The 17100-nt window shown below is 39.0% G+C and overlaps 1 protein-coding gene across 1 annotated transcript in view; it reads left to right on the forward strand.

Annotated features, from left to right (window-relative positions):
- lcmt2 (leucine carboxyl methyltransferase 2) overlaps positions 1 to 16650 on the forward strand; it is a 32001-nt gene extending 15351 nt beyond the window's left edge. The window contains exons 9-14 of the mRNA XM_048534244.2: positions 2014 to 2274; positions 4437 to 4661; positions 6803 to 6900; positions 8294 to 8481; positions 9268 to 9403; positions 13404 to 16650. Coding sequence (XP_048390201.1) covers positions 2014 to 2274; positions 4437 to 4661; positions 6803 to 6900; positions 8294 to 8481; positions 9268 to 9403; positions 13404 to 13562 — 1067 coding nt within the window. The 3' untranslated portion in view covers positions 13563 to 16650. The remainder of the gene's footprint in view (positions 1 to 2013; positions 2275 to 4436; positions 4662 to 6802; positions 6901 to 8293; positions 8482 to 9267; positions 9404 to 13403) is intronic.
- Positions 16651 to 17100: the final 450 nt, after the last annotated feature.

Genomic DNA, 17100 nt, shown 5'->3' on the forward strand with positions numbered 1-17100 from the left:
CCTTTATAAATCGGTTCCACCAAGAGTGATGATGTTGACCGAGCAGGCCGTGTCCACGAGCAGTTCACCGGTCTGGAGAGCAAGGAGCTTGCTTTCCCACTCCAACAATGATTGGCTAATAGCTGCTGCTCTTGCTCCACTCCCTGACTGTGTTCAAGCTAATCTGTCACCACTGACCTGTTCCTCCAACCAGAAGTGATTAGCATGGAACAGGAAAAGAAATTATCATTGGAGGAGCATGGGGTGGGTGAATAGCAACATGTTCGGTTGTGCTCATGAGCCTTTGAGACGGTTTGAGAGCCTCAAACATCCAAAGGGGAAGGTGGGGTCAGAAAAACAATCACACCTCCGTAAATTGCTATTACATAATTAAGAGAAAAATGTCCTTAGAGACATCTGCCGTATCCCCAGAATTACAGGTACCCTGCTTAAAACCATTGCCTGAAGCTATTGTGTGCCACCACCGGAAAGGAAAGCTGGGAATATTTGCAACTAAATTGGTTACAAACTAGAAAAAGCTTGACATATCATAAAAATTCTTCTTAACCATTTTAACTACATGTAACTAGCAGACATACAAAACTAGCTGGGTTATAAATAGCAGTCAGGAAATTAGTGTTTTTGGCTCTTGATATAAGTGATGAACTTCCTTCCTCAAAACTTTTAACTTAGAACATTTTGTTAACAGCACCAGCATCTGTACCAGCTATAATAAGGTCCAACAGAACCTGTGCTAAAGTGCTTATGTAAAGTTATCATCATTGAAATTGTTGTAAAGTCATGCAGAAGCTATAATTTCTTGTCAATGGATTTGGGAAGGTTGTTTATTATAAATTTTGTCTCACTTGATTACCAGCCACACGCTTTCCGCTCCGTTACGACTGTGGTTTGTTTGTTGTGGACTGGCTGATTAGCTTCATTTGTGTTCTAGAATGGATAATCAAATACTTGTATCTCTTCTCAAGTTATGTTTTTGTTTGCAATATTGTCTTTAGTTCCTCTTGAGCACTTTATCCATTTTCTTTTATTACCACATGGAATCAGTCATCCATATGTTGCCTTTTTTTAATATTGTCTGAATTCTGGCAACTTAGCATTTTTTTTAAATTTGTTAAGCTTGCGCTACCTTTACTTTTGAATTGAACTTAATTGGCTTTTAGCTTTTCTGAATTATTGCTTCTCCTATACGTTACTTTACCAGTTCTATTTTCAGAAATTGATTTGCTGCAGGGAGGAAATAAGTTTGTCTTTCTTGGTCTCTTTCACTCCCAACACCTCCTCCCCCCCCCCCCCCCCCAACATCCCACCCACTGACTTTACACCATTTATACAATTATATAACATTAATTTGTACCAGCAACCATACTTTAATCACTGCCAGCTCCGGTAGAAATTTGGTGTTGCAAGTTACAAATCTGCCAGCGTTGACAATGGTAACAAATAATGGGTTGGATTTTTATATTGCAAGAAATAAGCACCACACATGTAGCAATGCCAGTAACATCAATTGCCATGTTTTAGTTCGAAATTCTACAGGGAAAACATCCATGTCAGGTCGTTGATCCTCCATTTGTCTTATAATAAGAATGCCTCAGTCTTTTGTTTCCTGCCAGCTTTCTTTAAATTTCACTCAAGCCACATCTCAGTCTGATTTTTCTTTCCTTTCCGTTTCTTGTGCTCAATTCCTCATCCAGTTGTTTAAAACGAGGCCTGTGTTTCCAGTGTCCATCTGTGGCTGTCTTTCTCTAACTGTGGTGAACAGCCCCAAGCAGATCTGTTTTCCTTCGGTTTTCGCATTAAATTGATGTGTTTGCTTTGCTGCATGCATGTGCAAAAAAACTGTGTCATTAGGTTTACTTATGAACACAGTCAAGAATAGGAAATCAATTTCAAATTGTTGAGAAATGTAGAGCTTGGAGATGTGTTTATCCTAGACCACTGCGTGCAGTGGAAGTGCTGTCTCTTATAAATACTGCTGTTTTTAAAAACTAATTGTATACTTTCTCTTTACAGATTTCCATGCCATTAAACTAGATACTTTTGATCCACTGTGGATCTGTGTATCTCCATGTGAGATTGAATCAGAGAATCCTCTTTTAAGGAGATTTGCCCATTGTTCATCACTTATTGCCCCAAATATAGTCCTTATTAGTGGAGGATTTGGCAGCAGAGCTGGCCATCATGGACGCCTCAGGGGTGCAACACTAATGACTAAAAGTGGACCAGTTTGGAAATGTAGCTTTGTTGGCAATGAGGGATCAATCCATCTATTGAGTAAGTTTAAAAATAGCTCTAGAAATATTCAGTACCTTGAAAACAAACTTTGAATTTCTGCTTTGGATGCTGTGGCACATTTGGGATTGTCACAATAAAAGATTAAGCTGCTTGAAGCAATAATAATTCCTTTTACCCTGCTTTCAATCTGCTAAATGTTGCAATAGCATTGCTGTTCTATGTTTTGTATATCTGTTCCTTTTTTCTTCTGAAAGTGGTAGGTAATGTTGGAGATAACAAGGTGTGGAGCTGGATGAACACAGCAGGCCGAGCAGGAAAGCTGACGTCTCGGGCCTAGACCCTTCATCAGAAAAAATGTTGGAGTACAGCTTCACAGATACTGACAAACTATTGTGCTTTGTCTTAGTGCCTTCGCTTGTGAAGTTAGACAATGTGTGTCAACAGCTATTAAATTAAGCGATGCGTTTACAACTCGAGTCAATCATATTCTAGTTGGATGCCTGCATGCATGTCCACCCAGCTGCCAATATTGGACAGTGATCTGGAGAACATGTTATTTTATATATATTCTATTTTTAGCATCTCAAGAACCAATTCAGTACTACTATGAATGTTAATTTAGAACAATCAATATATTTCATAATTATAATATGAATTTGGAAGACACCAGTCTGTCAAACATTCAGCATGAGATAGAGTGTGAAAGCAGCTTGTCTATTCCATTTTTTCAGTCATAGATATTGTATAGACTAGATAGGATAGATACAGAAAAGATGTTTCCCCTTGGAATATCAGCTTAACATTTAAAAGCAGAGACTCATATTTAGAATAAGAGGCAGCTATTTAGTGACTGAAATACATCAGTTATGCATCACCCAGAGAGTGATGAGCCTTTGCAGTTCTTTACCCCAAAGGGCTATCACCCTCATTTGAGTATGTTCAAGACAGATGGATAGATTTCCAGATAGTAATGACATCGAGACACATGGAGATAATTTTCCCATTCTGTGTTGAGGTCGACGATTGGCCATGATTTAGAATAGCAGAACAGGCTTCTGCGTGTCTGAAAGGCCTACACTTGCTCCTGTGCTTCCTATGTGACAGGGTATTGGATGATGAGGTTTGGGGAGGGGATGTGGATCCAGAGGAAATGTCCAATTTCTTGGGGCACATGTTGGTTTTGTTTTTAAATAACTACTACTTTTATGCTAAGTGTTCTGATATTCTTATGTGTGCCTAAATGTTTACTTTTGAATATGTTATTTGACCATGCTATAATTTGGTAAGTTTATCCAGTTAATAAATGAGCATGATAATGCACTTAGGCCCTGGTTTCAGTACCCAGTCTATGCCCAGTTACTTGTTCAGTGAATAGTTGGCATCAGATGTCAATCCTGATAGCTATCCATTGCTCCTTACTAGAATTGTGTGTGTGTATGTCAATTGAGAACTTGATTGGGATTAACTGTGATGCTCCTTGCTGTTGAGAGATTGACAACAATGTCAAAACTAAACCATTTAAGCCATAAACCGTGTCAACTAAGCAGTCAATTAAATTAGAATGGAGTAGAAGACAAAGTAAAAGAAAGAATCCTTATTCCTGTGCATTAAATCTGTTTTATTACAAATATCTCATTGAAACAGCATGTCGGGGCAGAGTCCTTGTGTATGTTTAAGGCTGAGATAGCTAGATCCATGGTCAGTAGTGGAACCAAGGGTTATGGGGAAAGAGCAGGAAAACAGGCGTGAAGAATTTCAGATCAGTCATTGTCCTATTGAATGGCAGAACAGGCTCGAGGGGCAAATGGCCTTCTCCTGCTCCTGTTTCTTGTGGTCTCAGCCAGAGGAGAACAGCTTTTAGTAATGTTTTAATTAAAAGCAAACAACGTTGGACACTGGAATTTGGCATCTCTCCACAGATGCTGTCAGACCTGGTGAGTTTTTCCAGCACTTTGTTTTTATTTCTGTAATATTTTGTCGTCCTGCATTTTACAAATTGCTGACAAAAATCAGAAGAGATGGGAATAAAATAACAGAAACAAGTTTAGTTCTTGTATGTGAATTTATTAGCTTGCACTGAAATCTATTTAAGACTTGGAGCTCTGAGAAAACCTCTTTGGGAATGTTAACTGTATGCTCATTAGATCTGTAATCTATTGTACTTGATTAATTAAGCGTAAAATTTTTTGTTCATGTTTTAGCTGAACGAATGTTTCACAGCATGACATCTTTTTGTGACAGTTGCTGTGTAATCTTTGGTGGCCGCACATCCCCACTAAAGCCAGTCACCAGTGTCCTTTTGTTGAAATGTGAAGTTGGCGATGGTACCATCTCCAGCATCAGCTTGTCAGTAAAAGAGATAGAATGCATTGGCACTGCACCATCACCACGCTGGCGACACACAGCAACAGAAGTGATTTATAAAGGTAAGAGAAAAGACTCCAGAACAAAATTTTGTGCAAACGTTTCCATTTGAGGTTGGTTGGTTCGCCGAGCTGGTTTGTTGTTCCGCAGACGTTTCGTTACCGTGCTTGGTAACATCCTCGGTGCTCAGCTTACCAAGCACAGTAACGACATGTCTGTGGAGCAACAAACCAGTTCGGCGAGCCAACCAACCTCTACACCCTCAACCCGAGCTACAAATCTATTCCAAAACCTTAGAAGCGTTTCCATTAATTGCAAAGCAAGGTGAAATTATAATAAAGGATTAATCAAAATAATTTCCTGCTTTTTATTTAGAATTTCTAGCATTGTAACTACAAACTAGCAAACCGAGAAGCAAAAATGGAACGGAAATGCCAATTTTGACTGTAGGAATTTAATTACAACTTTGTTTTGGTTATTTGATATCTGCATGGACAGAATCATGACATTATGTAAAATTTATCTGTGTCAGATGGTGTGGAAGAGGTGTAAATTTAATGGGAGTTATTCAGCTATAAAACTAATGTTAATCAATTCTAAGAAACATTGGAGTGGTATCTGGCTCAGTAGTTAGCACTGCTGCCTCCTGGCACTGGGGAGCTGGGTTCGATTCCAGCGTTGGGTGACGGTCTGTGTGGAGTTTGTACATCCTCCCTGTGTCTCCATGGGTCTTTTCCCCACAGTCTAAAAATGTGCATTTTAGGTCATTTGACCATGGTGAACTGCCTATAGTATCCAGGAAGGTGTAGGCTAGGTGAATTAGCCACAGGTGATGCAGTGTTACAGGGGTAGGGTAGGGTGGTGGGTCTGGCTGGGATGTTGTTCAGAGGGTTGGGGTGGACTTGATGGCCCAATTGGCCTGCTTTCACATTGTAGGGATTCGGTGATTTCAACATCAAATTAAATTCAGATTTGTTTTCTGTTTTCCAACGAAATGCAATGAATTGACGTGTGATTTGTATTTTGTCGCTGTTTCACTTTTGTTAAACCATATGTGCCAGAGCACAAACAGTGCAATTGCTTGATCTGTTAATGGCTGTGGTTCCTTTCCATAAACTATGTTAATCCTCTTCAATCCATCCAAAATATGGACCAAAATGTTAATTTTTTCAGAACTTGCCATAAATTCACCACCTGTCGTATATACTGTGTCAATGGATTTTGGGCTCACTCTCCTGAAGGTTTACTAGTTTGCTACTGGTGTTACCATATGGCCTGTAAATTCTGCTTTGACTTTTAGTTTGTGACAGCATTTTGAAAATAATGTAACAGTAAAGCAGGTGTGGAGTTAGGCACTTCACTGTCATGCTGTCCTTGGCCTACTGGACTTTCCAGAGAGGCTCAACATAAGCTTCAAGAACAGCACCTCCTGGATGTGAGTTTGCTCACTGAGCTGGAAGCTTAGTTTTCAGACGTTTCCTCACCATTCTAGGTAACGTCATCAGTGAGCCTCCAACGAAGCGCTGGTGTTATGTCCCGCTTTCTATTTATCTGGTTAGCTTCGTCGGAGGCTCACTGATGATGTTACCTAGAATGGTGACGCAGCGTCTGAAAACTAACCTTCCAGCTCAGCGAGCAAACTCACATCCAGAACCTCAACCTGAGCTAAAAATCTTCTCAAAACCCGCTAACAGCACCTCCTTTTTAACCAGATATTCTACAGCCTTCCAACTCTGCATTAAGTTCAGTAGTTACATGTGGTAAACCCTTCCCCTTTTGTTTCCTTGTCTTTGCTTCGTTCACTGTTTTTCACTTAGCACACCTGGATTCAGCACGTCATTTATTTCATTCTTGCATCATCTCCATTGCATTTGGCCCTGGACAGCTAACTTTTCAATCATTCCATCCCTTCTGTCTTCCACCCTATCACACACCTTCCCCTTGTCCTTGTTCCACACTCTGTTGTTCAGACCCTGTTATATTCCTAACTTCTCTCAGTTCTGATACGAGACCACAGACCTGAAACATAACTTCATTTCTCCCTCAACACAGATACTGCCTAACCTGCTGAGGTTTTATTTTTCATTCTTTGTTGTTATTTCAGATTTCCAGCATTCGTACTGTTCTGTTGTTAGATATGTACATTATTTAGAACCACTATGTTTTATAACTAACTGGAGATCATTACTCTCTCTTATGAAAGGTCAGAGATATCTGTTCATTTATGGTGGTCGCTCTCCCAAAGAAATGGTGCTAAATGATTGGCATTTCCTGAACCTGGAAGACTACAGCTGGGCAGATGTAAGTGAAATTATAGTTGTTTAAAACTTTCTTAGTGTGGTGCACCTTATTTGCCTGTTTTGTGATACCTGCTTTCAGGAAAGAGTGTCCATCTTTCAAACATTTTTTCATGTTCCCTTAATTGATCGTGTTGTGTGTACCAAACACTAGCCGTGATTAAGCTTTCCCTGCTTCTAATAACCCTCTGTGTCAAGACCTTTCAGCTAACGCCTCATTCTGATTTTGAGAATTATTAAGTTGATGATACTCTTTACTGACTTGGTAGTTAGAGAAATTCTATTTTTCCTGCTGTTTCGGTCAATGTTTTTCATTGTATTAAGAGGTTCCCCTCCACCTTCTGTGCTCCAGTGGAAATAATCCCAGTATCTCAAATCTCTCCTGACCGTCATTTCCTATGCTTTTGCTCATTGTAGTAATTCTTAATTTTTGTCGTCAATATCACCAAGAATATAAGCAGGCAAAGAAATAATGACAATATCAAGGAGACAATTAAAATTAGGTTTATTGTCACGTGCATTCAAGTACAAAAGTACAGGGGTACATTGAAAAGCTTACGATGTCGCCCTGCACGGTGCCATCTTAGGTACATTGTACCTAGGTACAAATCTTAGATATGATACAGAGGAATACAGAAAACTAATTACAATACCTTACCGTTATTCATAGAAGAAGTCCGAAAAATAAAATGCTTCAAATAAGTGAATGCTTCAAAGTTCTTTGTGAAAATGTTCGCAGTCTTAAGATGAAATTGGGAAACTTGTTAAGATCTTTGCGGAACAGGCAAACCAAATTAATGAGAATCAAAGGTTCAATATTCAACAGAGATGCATGTTATTTTGCTGATAAAGGAAAAAATGCAATGGAATATGAAACCCTACACATGAAGGAGAAATTGATTATAGTTGAGTTAGGTATATCTATTACAAGGAAGGAGATGGTGGAAACCGTGTGCATATGGTTGAAGGGCAAGAAATTAGCCATGATACATTACACAAGAATGCATTGTTACATGAACATTAGCATTGAGGAATTTATATGAGGGAAGCTGCTATTGGATATTAATTGATATTAACTAATAGTGAGTAGATATTAGAGCAAGTCAGATTGAGAAAATATTTAGGCATGGGTGACATAATATAGTGACATATCATTAAATGAATGTGTAAGGACACCCAGCCACAACAGGCCAGTAGGGTAAGTATCTACTGGGGGTACAATATAAGACATTTTGAAAGAAGAGATAATAAAACGTCGATGGTATGCTGAATGTTCCACAAACGTCCATTTAAAACATTAAAATTAACTGAGAAAAGTTGCTGTTCAAAATCCTAAAATTATGTCTTGCAGCCCCAATCTTAATTAAATGGCGTACGTCCTTTTCTTCCCTTTGCAGATTCCAGTTATTGGGCCTACTCCAGAAAGTCGCCATTCCCACAGTGCCTGTTCATGGAAAGGTGGTGTACTGATTGCTGGAGGATTAGGGGCAACACAGATCCCTTTAGCATCGGTCTTCCATCTTAGACCAACCCAGTCTGGATTTTTTTGGAACAGGATAGAAGTAACAGGTTCTTTCATTCCACGGTACACATCAAAACTGATATGTAATTTTCTCTGTAATTTTTTTCTCTGTACCCAGCACAATCCTGCATTGATGCAACCCAACATGATGAATATTAATCTTTGGGTCACTTACGTTACTTACACTTAAGTGATCCAGGAAGGTACTATGGCTCGCCTGCTCACTGCCAACCACATTAGTTGTCCCAAAGTTTTTAAATTTTGACAGACAATTTAGTCAAGAATACCGTAAAATTTTGGTGCTGATTATACTTTATTCATTAGCTGTTTAGATCCTGGAGAAATTTCAGGTTTATTTGGTTATGTGCATTAAAATGATGATTAATATTTTGCTTTTTTTTTAACTTAAGCACAATTTACTATCTTCAAATTGTGGAATAGATACAAGCTTGTTAAATAACAGTACGGTTAAATCCAGAGTGAACAGTCTCTACTGCAAAGTTGTAAAGGTTCTTATACTTGTAAAAACATTCATCATTAATCAGCTATATTCTGTACAAAAAAAAAGGTTGTGCAGTAACCCTTCACGTTAAATGCTGTATTGTAGCCAGGGAAATCTTTTAAAAATTGTATGAGTACACAAAGGCCTGGTTTTAATTCAAAGGTTTTGATAGATAGGTGGGTGAGAGGTAGATTGGGCTATTTTCATTTCCAGGCTTCATTAATGCACTCTCTGTACGGAATTAAGAAATTAGTCAAGAGAAGCAGCTGTATTCTGGATAATAGGAAGGACTGTGCCAGTTTTGGAAGGAACTCGTCCATATTTGATCATTTGCAATTACTTTACAGATACTCTCACACAGCCCATATTCTTGATGATAAACTTTTTTTACTGGGAGGAGTGACAATCTACTCTGATTCAATCCCTGAAGTGACTCTTATTGACCTAAAGACAGGACAAAGTCTTGATTACCACATTAACACAGTAAGTAATAACTTTCAAGAATGTATCAGAAAACAAAATACATTTGGTTTACAAGTTTACTTTTACAGCCCTTTTGCACATTTTGGTAGCAATGGTTTGTAAGCAAATTTCACTTGACAGCTGACCAGTTGCGTTCCAACTACAAATAAGCTTGTTCCGTAAGTCTGAAGACAGGTCATTGATCCCACATAAATGGAAACAGAGTCATAATGGCACAGAAGGAGATGATTTGGCCCGAGAAGTCCATTCTGGCTATCTGTAGAGCACCCTAGTCCTTCACTTTTTCTCTGCTTTTCTCTATCACAAATACCAGGCAATGACCACCTCCAATAAGAGACAATCTAACCATCATCTCCTGACATTCAATGGCATTACCATCACCAAATTCCCCACCATCAGTATCCTGGGGGTTACCATTGACCAAAAGCTCAACTGAACTTGCCATATAGATACAATGGCTACAAGCGCAGGTCAGAGGCTAGGAAAAGCTCCCCTGGGCCTGTCCACCATCTAAAAGGCACGATTCAGGAGTTCAATGGAATACTCCACACTTTGCTTAATAGGCACAGCTCTAACAACACTCAACAAGCCTGACACCATCCAGCTCAAAGTAGCCCACTCGTTTGGCAGCACATCCACTCCCTCCCCGCTGATGCTCAGTGGCAGCAGTAACGTTCTGTCTACAACATGCACTGCAGAAATTCAGCAAAGATCCTTGGACAGCACTTTCCAAACTTATGACCACTTGCAACATTGGCAGCAGATACATGGGAACGCCACCACCTGCAAGTTTATTCTAAGCCATTCAAGGTCCTGACTTGGAAATATATTACTGTTCCTTCCCTGACGCTGGGTCAAAATTCTGGTTTCTCTTCTGAACGGCATTGTGGGTGTGCCTACAGCACGTGGACTATAGCAGTTCAAGAAGGCACCTCAACACCAGCTTATCAAGGGCAACTAGGGACAGGCAATTAATGTTATCGTAACCTGCGACACACATGTCCCACAAGTGAATATAAACAATTTCCTATGCTTCTGCAAGATTATCTCCCTCTAGTGCCTATCCAGTTTTCTTTTGGAATAATTATTTGCCTTTGTTTCTGCCACTCTTGTGAGCAACAAGCCTTAGATCATAGACACTCACTGCTTAGTTCTTCCTTACATTCCTTGTATTGGCAGTTTTTACAAGAGAAGTTGCATTTCAATCAAAAAAACATTACTATTGCTCAATGGAAAAGCTTTAAAAGTTTGTGCAAAGTCACTCCAAGATGATTTCCATCTGCAAGGATGACTTCATCCATTGAGGTTGGGTGGGACTGAGTGAATATGACTGAAACATTTTGGATTTCTGCACCTAATTGTTTATGTGCAGATGCCCAGAATCTCAATCAGATTCAGAAAGTACTGACATTGAATTTGCCATCATTACAACAGCTAAATCCAAGGTCATTGTGGGCTTTTAATTTGGTGCTTAATTTAGAAGCTTTTATTGTTTAAAGCTCAAAAATGAAGTTTCTTATCCTGAGATTTAAGAGTATTGACAACATAAGGTGAGAGGACAACTTTATAAAGAGAACTCTGTTTTCTAGAATGTATCATTTTTGAATGTACAAGCTGTCTCTATATTGTGAACGGGTTCCCTGGAGCCCATTCTCAAATCAGTTTGTCTGCAAGTCAGAAAACAATGCAGGACAATATAAAGGAGTCATTCGTAAGTACAGGAAATGTTTTTATGTTGGGTCATTAAAATTACACCCCATATAAGAAAGTGTTTGTAAGTAAGCATTTGTTATTTGGACATTCGTAAATCAGGGACCCCTGTAAAATCACATCAGAATTAATTATCAGCTGGATAAATAGAAAAACTGTGTATTCAGGTGTGTCTGAAAGTTTTTTAAAAATTCTTTAACACTTTTTTTCTAATCAACCTGTTAAACGATGTTACTAAACACATCTGGAGCAGATGGAGGTTGAACCTCTCCCCCACCCTGCCACTCGCTGGTCCAAGGTGTGGACACTCCCACTGTGCCACAGGAGGGTCCTTTTGTTCTAGTTTTCCGTAAGCACAATAATGTGGATCGGCTGATTTTTTTTTAAAATTGAGATACAGTTGTGATTAAGTTGCTTTTTAGAAATATGAATAGTCTATACAAAATGTTAGTTTTTTGAGTTAACAGATAAATGCTAGCAAATCTTCCATGTTATTTCTTATGGTGTGTTAGATGGTACACTGTTTTGGCATTCCCATGACTTTATAAACATCTTTCTCATAAAAAGTGTCACCATGTACTTGACTTGGAATGAAAGGCAAGTGCAGTAATTTTCACTTATAGTTCCCATAGGAACCAGTGTTAAAACTGTTAGGTTCAGTGAGGCGTTCCTTATCAAAAAAAATTGAAACATTATGCCCTTGAATTTAAGATGTTTTGTATCATTAAATTCTGACATTAGTAAATGAAATGCCGTGCCACCTCCTCATGAACAGTCTTGCTTCCCAAGCTATCTATGCTCTGATCCTGCTGTTTACTACAGACCCTTCCTTCTCGTCAACACTCTGAATTGTGGCCTCTCCTCACTAATTGCCTCTTAAGTTCTGAATGTTTACCTCTTCTCAACCCACCTTTTCACTACTGCTTTCACTTGAACATGTGGTTCCATTCAGGATTAAGGTTCAATTTGATCCTCTTCAAGCTTGAGCTCCGGTGCGATGGAGGTGCAAGTTCTGATGGTTCAGAATCACTAGGGCTTTTACAGTCCTTTCATTTTCTAATGCTCCTGCTGATTTCTCTCCTAACCTGAATCCTTGCTGTGAGCAAAGACTAGGGGGGAAAAGCAACTTTGAAAGCCATTTAAATCATACAGTGATTCTAAATGCTGCAGCACTTCCTAACTATCAGAACATGCGCTTTGACAATATACGAGTTCCAGCTCTGGATCAGATCTGAATCTTGAACAGGAACATATATCCAGGAGAGGGAAGCAGTAAGAGGTGGGTAATGGACTGGAGAAGAGTTCGCAGCTTGAACATTGGGGAGTAGAGGAGTTACAGGTTAGGTTGACAGGGTACAACTTTAAAAATAATTTTGTGGCACTCAATGGGAATATAGGCCTCATTAAAATACTGACGTTAAAGTGAAACTTCACTAAACAGGACAACTTTAAATGAGACTTACTGTAAATTTAAAAACATACTCTCACATTGTAGAGGTTTAAAAGGACCACTTATTTATTGAGATTATTATTTAGATAATGTATAGTATAATCAGAAGGATTCTAAAATCTGTGTTGGTTTGTACAGCATAAGTGCTGAAAGCCCCAAACAGAAAGGAAAGAGAGGTATGTATAATAGATGTAGGGAATTGTTCAGGGAATTAGGAATTAGAGGAGATACTGGTGTTCAAAGGCAACGGGGAGCACAAAACCAATTCAATAGGTTCAATCCCTAGGGGTGGGCAGTGGGTAGATCCAAATCCAACATAGATGAGAGCTGGATCAGAGAGCCTCACTCTGACAGCCAGAAGTTTATATTAGACTTTCCATTATAAATGTTGAGTACAAATCTGGGCAAAGGTATTACTCAAGACGTAGAGGTAATATGAGGTGAAACTATGTAGATTCTTAGAATCCCTACAGTGTGGAAACAGGCCCTTTGGCCCAACAAATCCACACAGACCCACAGAGCATCCCACCCAAACCGATTCCCCTATAAAGCACCTAATCTGCATGGCCAGTCCACCTAACCTGCATATCTCTGGACTGTGGGTGAGAACTAGACCACCCGGAGGAAACCCACGCAGACATGGGGAGAATGTGCAAACTCTGCACAGACAGTCACCCAAGGGTGGGATTGAACCTGAGTGCCATCCGCTGTGTGGCAGCAGTGCTAACCAATGAGCCACCATGCCACCCAAGGGGAAAAAGTCCCAGCCTTTCTGTGCAAAGTTTTCATTATGATGTAGATTCTGAGACAGATTGTTAATTATTTCCTCCTTGTTTGCAGAACCTTGTGAAGTGGCCTGTAATGTTGCACAATCACAGTAGTGTGCTGTTGGTGAAGGAACGCCAAGTGTTGGTTGTAGGAGGAGGAGGGAATTGTTTCTCGTTTGGAACTCACCTGAATCACCAACCAGTTCTACTGCAGCTTCCCGAGATCAAATGAACCTATGCATTTAGCGATACAAAACACAGAGTACGATCAGAGAAGCTTCATTTGTGAAATATGATCTCACTCAGTGATTTCTGATGCTGAGAACCCATCAGCTGCTCTGTTGAATTTGTTGAAAGTTTCATGTAAAATATTGTGAGCTTAAACGCCTGTGATCTTGGTCATTATCTGCAAAATGTATATTGTTTCAATTTTGGCATTGTTTTTGTATATTTTTTTCCATTTTAAATGATCAATGCAAATTTTAAATATAAAAAATAGTTTTTGGTTAGCACTGAAAATGGTGTAAATTATGATTAGCAAGTGAATTTCCCATAATTTGATTAATTACTCCCAGGAGAACTAACTGTGATGTGAGCACTTACTCTGCTGCTCTCAGGATGATGAAAGAATGCATCAATAGTTGCCTCAGTTTGCAGGTAATTTAAAAGTAACTTTTGCCTAGTAACCTCAGCAGGCAAAAAGGCAAGAGGATTCAGGATTGTGGGAATCAAGTTTGTTTGAAAACTATGCAAAAAATAATTCCCTATCTGTTTTGTAGTCATTTCCCTATTCTAAGAAATGTTTCTGAACAAAATTGAACCTTTCCGGTTTTATCTGTGTGTAACAAATGAATGAGCTCAGTACGCCTATCAAGGGCATAGGTGCACATTGCAAGCCGAGGTATTTAGTAGATCGAATGTCTTTTTGAATCTCATTGCACAATTAGACTCAGTAAATCAAGATAACTCTTTCTTTTATACATGAAATAAATCAGTATTATTTAAGAAAGCATTAGTCTTGGAGACTATACAGCACATTCGGGGTTACTGTTCCTTTGCTGTTCATCACAGTGCAAGTAAAAATTTACCTTCGGGAAATCATCTTACTGTATGAATTTTATCTTTCTGACCTCTACCTCAAAGTCAGGTGGAAATCCTGATTAGTCTGTAGATTCACTAACATTAAAAATAAGTAGTTATATTTAAAATATTTTCATAGCTGAAGTGAACGTTTTACATCCTTATATGGTGGTCTCAAGGGTTGGTCACTGGCACAAGTATAGTGGTACCTTAAGTTCATGAAAATGTTTGAAAGAATGTACTATACGAATTACAGTGCTTCTCAAGTTAACTGTAGTGGATCTATTTCCGGAAAGTGTACCTTTTAAAATCCAAATATTTTTCTAGGATTTATTATTTTGTACTCCTCCATAATGCTTGTACTTACCCATCATTGTTGATTCCTAGTTTGTTCTAAAATGTTGGCCAATTTGTAAATATTATGTGCACTCTACTGGGGGCAGTTTCACATCAAAGCCAGATATTAAATTCATTTTCTTAGACATTTTTGTGGACATCTAATCAATAATTGCATGTTTTCTGATGATGTTAGAGATAAATTGACATTTTTAAGGACAGGCTTTGACACCAGCAGCTAGTGATAAGATTCACAGAGCAATCTTCTGTGCTCCAAGGGAACACGTTGACTTGTAAAGATCTGTGTAATTGGGGATATGTTGAAAAAGCCTCATGGCAACACCCTCACTGCAAACATAGGCACTGTTTGACTACATCACCTTTCAAGGAAGGGGTCAGAAGGATGTTTGCATGATTGGAGTTGAGAACTGCTGCACCGACCATCACCTAATCCAGTCTGCTGTCTCCATCAGCATTGTCTAAAAATGGCAACAAAAGGCCCACCTCAGGAAATTCAACATCAGTGGACTGAAGGAAGTTTCTGAAGACTCACACAATCAGTGACTCTCAGAATCCTGATGACACTCAATGAATAGTAACCATAAAATACTCAGAGAACCTGGCTTGACTGTAAGTTCATCATAATACAGCAACTTACCAACAGTTATGACTGACATGGATTCTTCAACACAGTTGAGACAATCTACTGTTCCAGAACTCACTGACCTACCCAGTGAGAGCTAAGAATGGAGTAACACTCATCACAGACAAAAAGGTAGTGTGCACTCAGTGGAAGGAGCACTTCAAGAATCTCCTCAACCAAGGCTTGGTCTTCATTATTAGTGCCATCAACCACATCCCGCAGCAAGCTACCTGTCACCATCACGGTACAGCCCAACACACTTTAAGGTTAAAAAGATGATCTGACAGCTAGGAACCAAGGCCACCAGCACAGAAGGATTTCCTGCTGAATTGCAACTTGTACATGACATCATTTTCCTAATCTGTAGATTGAGAGTATGCCGAAGATCTCAAGTATCATAACCATCTTTACGAAAGGAGATGAGACTGATTGCAGTATCGACAGAGAAGTATTGTTGCTATCCATTGCAAATGATGTCTATGCATTAATCCTTCTCAATTGCCTTCTCCGACTGACTGAAGAGCTCCTACCAGAGTGTCAATGCAAATTCCACTCCATCCCACCAATGGGCATAGTGGACATGATTGTCACTGCAAGACTTTTTGTTTAAGAAAAGTGCACCTCCTTTGACCTCTCAAGCTTTTGACTCTCATCTGAAATTGACTATGGAGTATCCTGTTCAAATTTAGCTGCCTGCAGAAACTCATCACAATCCTTTGCCTCCAGACTGTAAAAAGATGATATCCTGTCTCTCATTGCAGAAAAATAGCAAATAATTGGAAGATAGGCAAGCAGAGAGTGAGAACAGCTAGCTATGAGCTGCTGCTTCTGACTGGTGACTGAAAGGCTGAACGATTAATATGCTAACTACCATGTGCCGGCAGCGTAGAATTGAAAGGACTTGAAAAGTAGATGATGACTGGAGAGCAGAAGCATTCTTAAGAGGCAAAGGAACACCTGATTGCATCCAGTGAACCAGTGCTATTTGACTGTTTCGTTAAAAAATGTTCTGCACCCATGACATCTTTTTTTGTTTGTGTCTGTCTGCATGTACGTTTAAGGGTTTACAAAGGGGTAAAGTTTAAGTTGAGCAATAGTTAATAACTTGTTTTTGTTTACTTGTGGTTAGAAATGATTTATTTGTAATATGTAGTTTCTTGTTAAGTACAGAAACCTAGCTGTGTTTTCAAGACCTGAGGTAATCAGGCAGGAAAGTTTGGGACTCAAAGTAATTTGATTAAATCTTTAACTTTTGTGACAACCCCTGGAGCAGTGGGGCTCGAGTATCAGTAAGTTTGTCAAAATGAATTGAGAGCTTCTAGTTACAAGTTGCTTAGTTCCAGGTAATAAATTCCATTGGCAGAGAAACATGCAATGAAGCTTTTTCCAGATTGTTAGAATGATTCAAATCAGACTACCTAGTAAGCATGTAATTTATTCTTAACAAAACAAAAAGGCACGGAACCTAATTCAGGGAAAACACTTTTTAATTTGAGTCAATGTATTAGTTCCATACTTTGTTTTTTGATTTTAGTAAACTCCATCATCGCTATTGCAGGTTGTGATCCGAGTGCTGCTTCAATAGGCACTTATCTAATAGCTGGAATTACATGCATTTTTAAGAGTCACAATATCAGTATATTGGTTTAGTTGTGCTCCAAAGAATGAACACTTATGGACAGAGTTTCCATTTGTTTATACAAGCTATTTC

Source organism: Stegostoma tigrinum, chromosome 7, assembly GCF_030684315.1.
Source record: "Stegostoma tigrinum isolate sSteTig4 chromosome 7, sSteTig4.hap1, whole genome shotgun sequence".
Classification (NCBI taxonomy): domain Eukaryota; kingdom Metazoa; phylum Chordata; class Chondrichthyes; order Orectolobiformes; family Stegostomatidae; genus Stegostoma; species Stegostoma tigrinum.